This window comes from Solanum pennellii, chromosome 10, assembly GCF_001406875.1.
Source record: "Solanum pennellii chromosome 10, SPENNV200".
Lineage (NCBI taxonomy): Eukaryota > Viridiplantae > Streptophyta > Magnoliopsida > Solanales > Solanaceae > Solanum > Solanum pennellii.
In genome coordinates, this window is record NC_028646.1 from 29,702,492 (window position 1) to 29,713,433 (window position 10,942).

General features: G+C 30.7%; 1 protein-coding gene across 1 annotated transcript; it reads right to left on the bottom strand.

Moving 5' to 3' along the window:
• Positions 1–5,321: 5,321 nt before the first annotated feature.
• On the bottom strand, positions 5,322–8,454 carry LOC107002684. Its single transcript, XM_015200815.2, has 8 exons — positions 8,148–8,454; positions 7,999–8,065; positions 7,885–7,924; positions 7,671–7,803; positions 7,486–7,557; positions 6,499–6,579; positions 5,785–5,846; positions 5,322–5,700 (listed from the first exon to the last, which is right to left on the bottom strand). Exons 1-8 carry the CDS (start codon positions 8,373–8,375, stop codon positions 5,634–5,636), a joined length of 750 nt encoding a protein of 249 aa, XP_015056301.1. The 5' UTR covers positions 8,376–8,454; the 3' UTR covers positions 5,322–5,633.
• Positions 8,455–10,942: the final 2,488 nt, after the last annotated feature.

Here is a 10,942-nt window from a genome sequence, read left to right on the forward strand (position 1 = left end):
GAGTAATTCAAGAATCTTGAGTTCCATGCAGTTAGAGTCAGCAATTAAGCATATGTATATACAGTCCAAACACTAAACTGTATAATTTATAGTTCATAAGCTTATATAAACAATATGCCTATGTTTATAATTCATATTATTATATGTATATTTATACATTTTCAAAAACTATACAATGAGCACATTTATACATATAATTTTTCATAGCATAAACTCATACATGTATTTATACAGTTATATATACTACTATAATTATATAGATCATAAAGTTATACATATATTTGTGCAGTGCATATCGGATTGTTGTCATCTCTGAATATGCCCTTAGTAAAATAGCTTTGACGAGGGACATTTTTTTTGTCTTCCAATTTAGTATCCTAGGGATGTGATAAGATACTTTAACAACAATTTCATCATCAAACTTCGAAGGGATTACGAAGTGAAGTGAAAAATCAGTTTGATGAAATTGAATTTTTTTTTAACAAAATTAATAAAGTGAAATGAGTTTTTAGGGGGTACTTGAAATTTTTGAAATACTTTAGTAAACCGCAAGACGTGAGAAGTTAAAAATTTGAAATTGAATTTGTGGATAATATTAAGGAGAAATTGAAGAAAAGAAGAAGAGATTGTATAATATGAAGGGGAAAGAGAAAAAAAAGAATTTTTTTTGGGGGAAATTTTTTATACAATTTGGTGAGACCTATTGTAGCAAATTGAGCGATATTTTGCCCTTTAAAGGGAATAATTGAAAGGAAAGTTACTGCATATAATTACCTTCATTAGTTTGTCATTTCCTACAATTATCCCTATATTTAACAATATATAACGCTACTATATGATCAACATATGTGTTAGAAAAATAGATATAATTCAATTTGTAATTTTAATAATATATAACATTTGGAATTCAATTTGAAAACAGAAAAAAAAAGAAGAAGAGTTCGTGTATTAAAAAATAATAAAAAAATTAGGAAAACATTTAGTTAGGTAAACTTTTAAACAAAAAAATCAAAAAAAAAATCATTAGGAGTAAAAGTGTAATTTAATATTTTAATACATGTATAGCTAATATCTGCATAACTTATTCCACCTTCTACTATGTATAGCTTATACATAAATTCTTTTGTAAATTATGTTTGTATTGATTATGAAGGAATACAAAAAAAACACAGTCAAACACCATATAAAATTAATACAGGAATAACTATTGTAAAATATTAAGAATCCTACCAACTATTCCCCCCCCCCCCCACCCCCAACGGTTCTTTCCCCATTTTTTCAGCCAATTACGCCCCCTACACCCCTTAATTTTTCTATTACCCCAAAATTTTAAAAATTACACTTTAACTTTTTTCTTAACCTATAAATACCCCTAAACTTTCATTCTTTTCAATCACAAATTCACAAAATCATCTTCTATTCTCTCAGCTCTCAACTCTCTACTTCTCTAACATCTGATCTCTTAAAAATTCAAGAAATTTCGAATTTGCCGTTTTGGTCTTTGAAAATTGAATTTGGAACTTCAAAATTTAACTTTCATTTCCACTTTCGGCTTTTGGCGATCATCAACGTCTACTTTTGTTAGTAGACGTTCGGTACATTTGTTCCAACTTATAATTTACATTTCATTTATATTGCAATAATTATTTATTTATTTTGTGATTAATTATTTGTTTGCATTACATTTTTCGTATTATATATAATCTATTCACGTTTAATATTTGAATATGGATTCCGATAAAAATGTTGTTCAAAAAGAAAAAGGTAAAAAAAGTGCAATTGAGCATGTTCAAAATATGTATAACTTTACATCCTCCGATAATCCAAAAATCGATAGTTTTTCTAGATTTAAAACTAAAAAATCTACTATAGTAAGAATGAATACGGAGGATTATACACATGTTAATGATACTGTGTTTAATATTAATAGTAATTCTGGATTAGATCCTTATCATGAACATTTACGTTGGTTTGGTGATTTTGATGATGAATTGCCTCGAGATGATGATAATGATAATGACATTGATGATTATATTGATACGCCTACTTTTGATGATGATGATGATGAAACTGAGCCACCTACGACTACTAATACTCCTAGTCCCGCACCTAGTCCCGCTCCCTTTCGTTGTCCTGCCCATGTTCCCCCATACATCCTAGGCCTAAGCTAGAACGTGCTAAAAAATCAATAAACACAAGCTATTTGTAATAAATGTAAACATAGATTAAATCATATCCGGTGGGACGGGACATTTGAGTAATCATTAATGTCTTGTTGTAAAAATGAATTGTTGCATGCTAAAGCGGTAGCGGAAACTATAAAGAACGGTATCCCCCTTCCTGAAAATGTAGGAGTAGGCGGCTCTAACATGGTACAAACACAATTAAATCCTTCTAATGTTTCTGGCTCTAGTTTACCCCGTCCATGTAGTAGAGAAAAAGATCTTGAAGAACTAGCTAAAATGATAGTTGTTATGGGTTTGCCATTTGATTTTGCTGAAAAATTCCGATTTGATACATTATATTCAAATTGTATATAATCCACATTTTAAAGGCTTTGCTATAAATACAATAAAAAAGGCTGTATTGGATTATCAAGAACAACATTTTCAATATCTTCGTTGATTATTTTATTATAATAATTGTAAAATAGCTATTACTTCTGATATGGGTCGTAGTATAAACAGTAACAATTATTTGACTGTTACTGCACATTGAATTGATGAAAATTGGATTATGCAAAAAAGAATTTTAGGTTATAAATGTTGTCAAATGCAAAAACCCGGTTGTTATATAGCTCAAACTATTTTAAATATTTTACAAAGCTATGAAATATGTGATAAAATAAGTAGTATAACCTTAGATAATGCTTCGAATAATAAAGTTGCTGTTGAATTGTTAAAATCTACTCTTTGTCCTATTTATGATGATGATTATCATATTAGGTGTACTGTACTCATATATAATTTGATTGTTAGAGATGATATACAAATGTATGATAACGGTTGCACGAAAGTTGAAAATGCATGTCATTTTATATTTAAGTTAAGTCTAGGCTAGAGATTTTCAAAATCGTTGTTTTGAATATAATTTTCCACCTAGAAAATTTTAAAAACAGTGGCTACTAGATGAAATTCTTTATATGAAATGCTTGTAGTCGCTTATGGATATAGAGAACCCTTACAATTGGTTTGGAATGCTCATAATTCAGATATGTCATATAGACTCGATGATAGTGATTGACATGACATATATGAACTCATAGATTTTTTAAAAGTTTTTTACAACACTACTAAAAGAATATCTGTACTTTATATTCTATCAATTTGTACTTTTTACCTGATATTTGTATGATTTCTTCTAAATTTAAAAGTAAACCAAAATTTCAAGAAACTATTCAAAAAATGATTGAAAAATTTAAAAAATATTATATTCCTATTTCTCAAATTTATTTAACCGCTTGTTAGTTAAATCCTCATTACAAAGATGTAGGTTCAAGGATAGTTGATAAAATATATTTTAACTTGGATATTGATAGTGAATTAGATAAAATTCCTAGTTGTCAAAATGTTAAAGATAGCATAAAATTTGAAGCTAGAAAATTGTATGACTTATACAATTCTAATATAAATTTATCAAGTGATCAAGAACCTGAAAGTTCTAGGAGTAGACTTAATGAAGATAATATTGATGCTTATTTAGATTCTTATCTTGAACTTCTCACAATAATAGAAATGATTTAGATGCGTATCTTAATCAAAATACAGAACCTACTGAAGATGTTCTAGCATGGTGCAGAAATCGCGGCAAAGAATTTCCAAAACTTGAACCGATGGCTCGAGATATATTAGCTATTCATGCGTCGTCAGTAGCTTCAAAAGGCGTTTTAGTGCAACAAGGTTTCAAATAGGAGATCATAGGCATTCACTAGCAGCAGATAGCTTGGAGATATCAGTATCATTTAGAGATTGGATTAATGCCGAGAGAAGAAATTTGGGTCGTGAACCACTACCGACCAATTCAAAGTGACCCTGATGAAATAATGCAAGATTATAGTCACGACGGGATCGAAACAATGGAAGATTTATCTATTCAATCAATTCCCGATAACTTTACTATAGAAATGTTAAATGATTTAAGAAAGGATCTCTATCATAGCACCGACTATTAGTATGAGCATGATAATCGAGATCTAATTCAAACAGAACCCTTCCTAAAAGGTGGCTATGTAGATTAGATCTTTTAATACTCTACTAATATTTTTTGTAAATCACATTGTACTATCAAATTAATATTAATAAAAGTATGCCTTAATTTTTATTATTATCGTATTAAATTGAACATTTATTATTGTAAAATTTTAAATTTTCAAACTTTTATACTTTGAAAATTTAAAATTTAAACTTATAATGTTTGGAAATTTAATTTTCTAACTTTAAAAGTTTGAATTTTAAATTTCGAACTTTAAAAGTTATATTAAAACTTTTATAACTTTTAAAGTTTGAAGTCTAAAATTTCAAACTTTAAAAATTTGAATTTGAAATTTAAATTTTCAAACTTTAAAACTTTGAAATTTAAATTTTCGAACTTCCAAACTTTGAAAATTTAAACTAAAAATATAAAATTTCAAAATAATATAATATATATTATATTCAAACTTTAAACTATCAAACTTTCAAACTATCAAATTTTCAAACTTTAAACTTTAAACTTTAAGTCTTTAAAATTTAAAGTATTACAAACTTTCAAAATTTGATGTTTATAAAGTATAAATAATTACTTTGAAAAGTATAATTTGTTAACTTTTAAAAAATAATTTTTAATTGATTTTAATAAAAAAATTTATTTTTTTATTTAAAAAAAACCCGGTCAAATCCCGGATACCGCTCCGGTCTGGTCCGGTTTCGTACCACTTCCCTGGCGGACCGGAACGGAAACAGGGAAAAATCCCGGAACTATCGGTACCGGTCCGTCCCAATTCCGATACGGTTCCGGCTGATGGATCCCGGTTCCGTGCCGGTTCCGATAACTATCGGTCCGGCAGTCCCGGTGCCAGTACCACCGACACTCATACTACCAACCAAACATGGTATAAATTATGTTGGCTTTTCCACCTGATACAAAACTTCTACCTAACATAGTAAAACTAATGCAACTTTTTATACATAAATAAAATGTAACTTATACAGTAACCAAACAACCCCTAATTCTTCAAATCCTGATCAAACTCATACTCTGCTTAGGTTCTTTCTCAGGCTTGTCCACCTCAACCATGCATTCCAACATGACTATATATGTATGCTAATGATGTCTAAACATAGTACAATCTAATATCCTGAGATGGAATAACAAGAATATCCACAAATAATAAGAACAGACATAGGCTGGCCAGGAATTCTTGCATAACACAACATACATGTCGATCTTCTTTTAGCTAAGCTACGTTTACACAAGTCATATTACATCCCAATTCCAAATGTCATTGACCAGTTACAAAATGGCTCACCATATAATTGTGTCAAGGTCTGGTATTATCAATGGAGGTGTGATTTGTATCATGCTGAAGCATTGGGATATCTCGAAAAATGTTGGAATAGAATTTTACCAGTCTCATGGAACTTGAGTGTATTCTGTTAGTTGATGTTCCAATTTCTACATTTGCAATGTACCTTGGCAAGAGCAGCCATGTAATCATCACTCCTGATAATGAATATTAATGAGGATTCTTTTCTTCATGCTAAAATATATTTCTAAAGAGTAAACAAATGAATAGCTAAAAAAAACCTTGATCCATAAGGTGATTGACAAGCAGCAATTAAATGAACTTTACCCTCATCTGGCTCATTCTGCAAAGCAAAAAGGAGCAAAATATGTGATCAAGTAAGACATTTGGACATCCAGTATTCAAAGCCTAAAGTAAAAAATCTAAATGCTTGTACAAATTAAACCATCGGAGATGTTCCATTTTTATCCTACAAATACTTGCTCTGCTTCAAATGCCTTTTTTTTGGTTTAGAACTGATCTTTATCCATATATAGTTCCATTGGAAAAGAAAACATCCACATCGTAATAAAGTAAACCAATCTGCTAATATTTTTTTCCTTTGACTTCATACTTGCTATCGTAGGAAAATTAAGTAGTGGGTAAATCTTGATTCTGTTTAAAGATAACATGACTATCTACATGTATGTGTGACCACAGCGAAAGATGGTATTTCAGGTTTTTAGATGGCACTTCAGTTGCTTGCATAAAAGCCTATCAAAAGCAGCCCTTGCACTTTACATCTATCAAAGTCGCAACTCTGCCCCACTATTGAGAATAAAAGAGGCATACACAAGTTATAAGAAAATATGGAGTGTACAGGTTCATTCTCAGAGTAATGCATATATTGTGAAGGTAAACTGGGGTAAAAATAAGCTTAATATTCAAATCTTCCGAGAGCAATTTGGACGAAGAATCATCCATAATGAACATAAGGTATAGGGATCAGTAAAAACCTGTGATTCATAGTACAAGCCAGCATATAGAGAAGCATAGAAGTATTCATTTGGCCGTCCACTTAGAAATGCAGCAACAAGCTACAGAATTAGAATTGTATGGTGTAAGTAAAAAGATTCAGACCAAAATGAAGCTACGGCGGCCTAGCTCAAAACAATATAGTATAGATAGATCATTGGAACAAACTTGTAGACATTTTTAAAATATAATGCTTCAAAGGAAAAACTGTAATAATTTAGTAACAATCACTAGACTCTCAGTTCTGAAAAGTTTCATAAGAAAGGCTGGATTGAAATAAATTTCGCCAAGAAGCACTTTCATAACTTACCAAGTATCACGGGCTCACAGTTTAAGATATATCATGAACTTTTCTAAGAATAATGTTTCTTGGAAGCATATATTACTAGAGAAAATCCTGAAGTTCTAAGTCCAAGCAGAACTTTGTATAGGATATTGATTGTTAATGTAACTAAGGAACAATGTGGTGGCATCGCAAAAGTTGCTCGCCCATAGTTCTGAGATTTGAATGTTTACCTCCATTAATTATTTGAGATAAATCTCAAAAGATACGTTGATGAAAACTGCTCAGACTTTAGAAGATTGCAGACTAGTCAAATCATACGCAGCATAAGACTTGTCTGCTATAGCAACTACAAATGAGTTGTTGATTATAGTTCTTTTAGGTCATTTACAGAATGAAACCCAAGAACGGAGAACTCCGAGAAAGTTATAAGACGCTTTAGCTGGGTTGTTAGCATATTTGCTTGTAATAACTGAAGTTCATGAGAATGAAGGAGGAGTTGAGTTAAAGTATAAGAACAAGGGAGTGAAATAGAAAACGTATTGCCTGTTTCAGTTAGTAATACTCTATAATCTGTGTAAGCATGGGAAAAGCACTCATTTGAAAATTACCATTAAAACAACTTCAATTAACTACTGATATGAATTAAATTTCTTTGTTCCAACAAATAAACTACATTCAACACCTTTTCTGGATCACCACCATCTTTAAACATATTATAGGCTTCTCGCATGACTGGCCGTGGATCTCTACCAACCTGCACTCAGATGCTTAAATATTTGTAAGGAAGCATACAATAGAAATAGGCAACAATGAGACGCTTGGTCAAATCATTCCGTATTTCAAATAACAGCAATACTTGTAAATTACCTCAAGATATCTTTTCCTTGCTTCATGAACTCCATACAATTGAGCTTCACAAAGAAAACACCATATTGACTCCTCTGTATCATTTGGGTTTTGGGCAACGTCTATACGGAATTGATGTGCACCTTCCTCATACCTAACGAGATAATAACAAGCTTAAGGCAATATAATGAGGATTAAGTGTGTTCAAAGTATAATAATTTGGGAAAGCAATTACCTATCGAGATAATACAGAGACAACCCCCTTTGCCAAAGATCTGATGAAGTAAAAGATGTGAGGTGAGTTCACGATAATATTGAGTTGAAACTGGTACTCATTTCAGAAGCTCACATGCTTTCTGGCGAGGATCAAGCTGAATTGCCTTGTCAAACTCCACCAAAGACCCTAACACATCGCCCTTCATTATACAAACAAACAACATAATCTTCAAATTAAATCATTTAGTTCAGTAAAAATGTGTAACTCTTGACTGACCTGACCTGTCTAAAAAGATGCATTCCTTTTCGAATTGCCATCACAGCGGAGTTACCACTTGTTAGGGCATCCCACACCCTACAAACAAATACTCTTCTACTCAAGGTTGGTACTGGGTTCTGATAAGTTTGGATTCTTGACCCAAACATAACTTTTCCACCCAAATAACACTTGTCAAAGGGTTTCATCAGGCTGGGTTGCACTCGCACATGATAGATATGAGTTATTGCCATTATCAGCTAAGAGTAGGAAATGATATGATGATAAGGTAACGAACCACTACCTTGAAATTAATTAACGCCACAATTTTAGCGCATCTCCAATCCAATTCTTTAATTTACTCCAATCTTTTCTCTCTCCTCATTCCTCAATATTATATTATTATTTTTATGTCATTCTTATTATTTTATTTTATAATATAAATCATTTTTCTAATATAATCCCTCAATAATCTTTATGTAATATCAAATTTTATTTTTTTCAAATTCTTCATTTAATACAAAATTATATTTTATTCTAACTTAGATAAATTGCGATAAATATTATATATAAACAATTCAAATAAAGTGAAATCATTGATTAAATATAATGACATCATAAATGTTGTGTTATCGTAAAGTTTATTTTAAATCTTACATAAGTACTCAACTTTCAAGACTATTACATTACTCTCATGAATGTCCTATTAATATATTACGGAGTTTAAAATTAGCATTTTTTGTCCTTATTTTCTATGTGTAGCTAAAAGTTGTTTAAATTAACAATTTCATCTTGTAACCAATTATTTCGTGTACTAATTTACTTCCCATATTTCATTTTGAATTATTGAATCAAAAATTTTCATGCTATTTAAAAGTGTAATTTAATAATTTATCACTATAACATAAAAAGTAGATTGTTTGAATTATCATGTAAATTTTGTACATACTTCATAATGAAAAATAATTATAATCTAAATTACATATTTAAAATGACCAATAAAAATTAAAAAACAATAATATATTTTAGATGTTATATTTCTTAGAAAATAATTAATTAATTATTTTAGATGTTATATTTCTTAGAAAATAATTAATATTCTTATATAATATAATTAATATTAAAATAACTTTTACACATTCAAAGTGACAATTTCTTTTAAAAAATAAAATAAAAAATGATTACTTTGGCGGAATTAGTATTAATTTGGCGGAAGTAGTAACTTTTTTAATGTTATATTGCATTAGAAAATAATTACAAATGATAAAGATTTAAATTAGCAATATAATAGAAATAATATTATAATAATCAAAAAGTAAAATAGAGAGGTGAATAGTAGTTCTCCAAATTTGGAGAACTACTATTCACCTCACTATAATTGAAAAATAGAGAGTTAAATAGAGAGTGGTTGGAGAATTCATTGTCTATTTTACTCTCCAAATTTAGAGAATAGAGAGTAAAATAGAGATGAGTTGGAGATGGTCTAAGGAGGAAAAAATAAGCTAAAGAATGTTTTCCAAGTTTGTAATTTTCTTCTAAAAAAAAGACAAGTTAGCCCCTTCTTTTTTTCCCCCTTATTTCTAATTTTTAATGTTAATAAAAGGGATTAAATTAGTAATTTTAAAAAATTAAAAATTAAAAACAGTTGTAGATAGTGAATTTTTATTGATAAATTCTTATTAGATTTGGATTAAATCTTAAATTCATGATACGTTGACAAAGTCAAGTAAATTAAGTCCATCGGACCTTGAATGTAAAAAGTCATCATCCCCGGTCCTTTCCGTCTTTGCCTCCCTAGAATTTTTTTAAAGTTTATCCTCTTCGATTTGTTGAGCATGAATCATTAGACGAGATATGTCAATCTCTTTAATGAGCATGGCGGTACAACATTCCTTAACCAACATATCAACACACCCGAGAAGAACTTGATCATCTTTTCCCTAGAGTTGACAACCATAGCACCTAGACGATTGTGTGAACTTCAAGGCACACTCTTTCACACTCATATTTCCTTGAAAAAGGTTAATTAATTCAAGTAACTTTGCCTCCTCCATCTCAAGGGGAAGAACCTATCAGAGAAAGCACCCTTAAACTTTTCCCAATCAAGTGGACCCACATCAACCACTCTCTCGTCCTTTCATTGGTTGACCAAACTTGAGTAATAATCTTAAGTTTATAAGCGGAAAATTCTTCCCTTTCCACCGACGTCACTCTCTCATGATCATCAACGCTACCTCACCAATTAACTTTTGAGAATCTTCCTCAACCTTGAAACCATGAAACTCAAAAGATTCATCCTAGTGAAGTCCCTCACTCTAGTTGTCGATGTACCCACTGTCATGCCCCGAGGCTACCCTCTTGACGTAACACGAGACCTAGGATCACGAGTGACCCCAAGATAACCCTGAAGCTGACATATAATAAACATATTAAAAGATATCTAAATGAAAATATGAACTAATGCGAAAGCTAAATCAGCAAAAAACTGGAAAATGGGGAAAACCTTGACTAGTCTAAATGTATAAACCATACTGGAGTTTAATAACAACTCAAAAATAAACTCAAAAATTCAAGTTGATTCTACCACTATGTCTGAAAAGCCTCATTGACTAGAGTTGATGGGACATTGTAACGACCTGTTTAGTCGTTTTGAGCAGCAGATTTTATTTCTGGAAAATTGGCTGAGGAAACGTACCCCACGACGGAACGTCACAGGCACGACGGACCGTCGCAGGGTCTCGTTTCAGCATACTTAGAAATTCTGAAATTGGGTACTGAAAATCGACTCTCTGTAATCTGTGACGGACCTGCAGGACGTGCC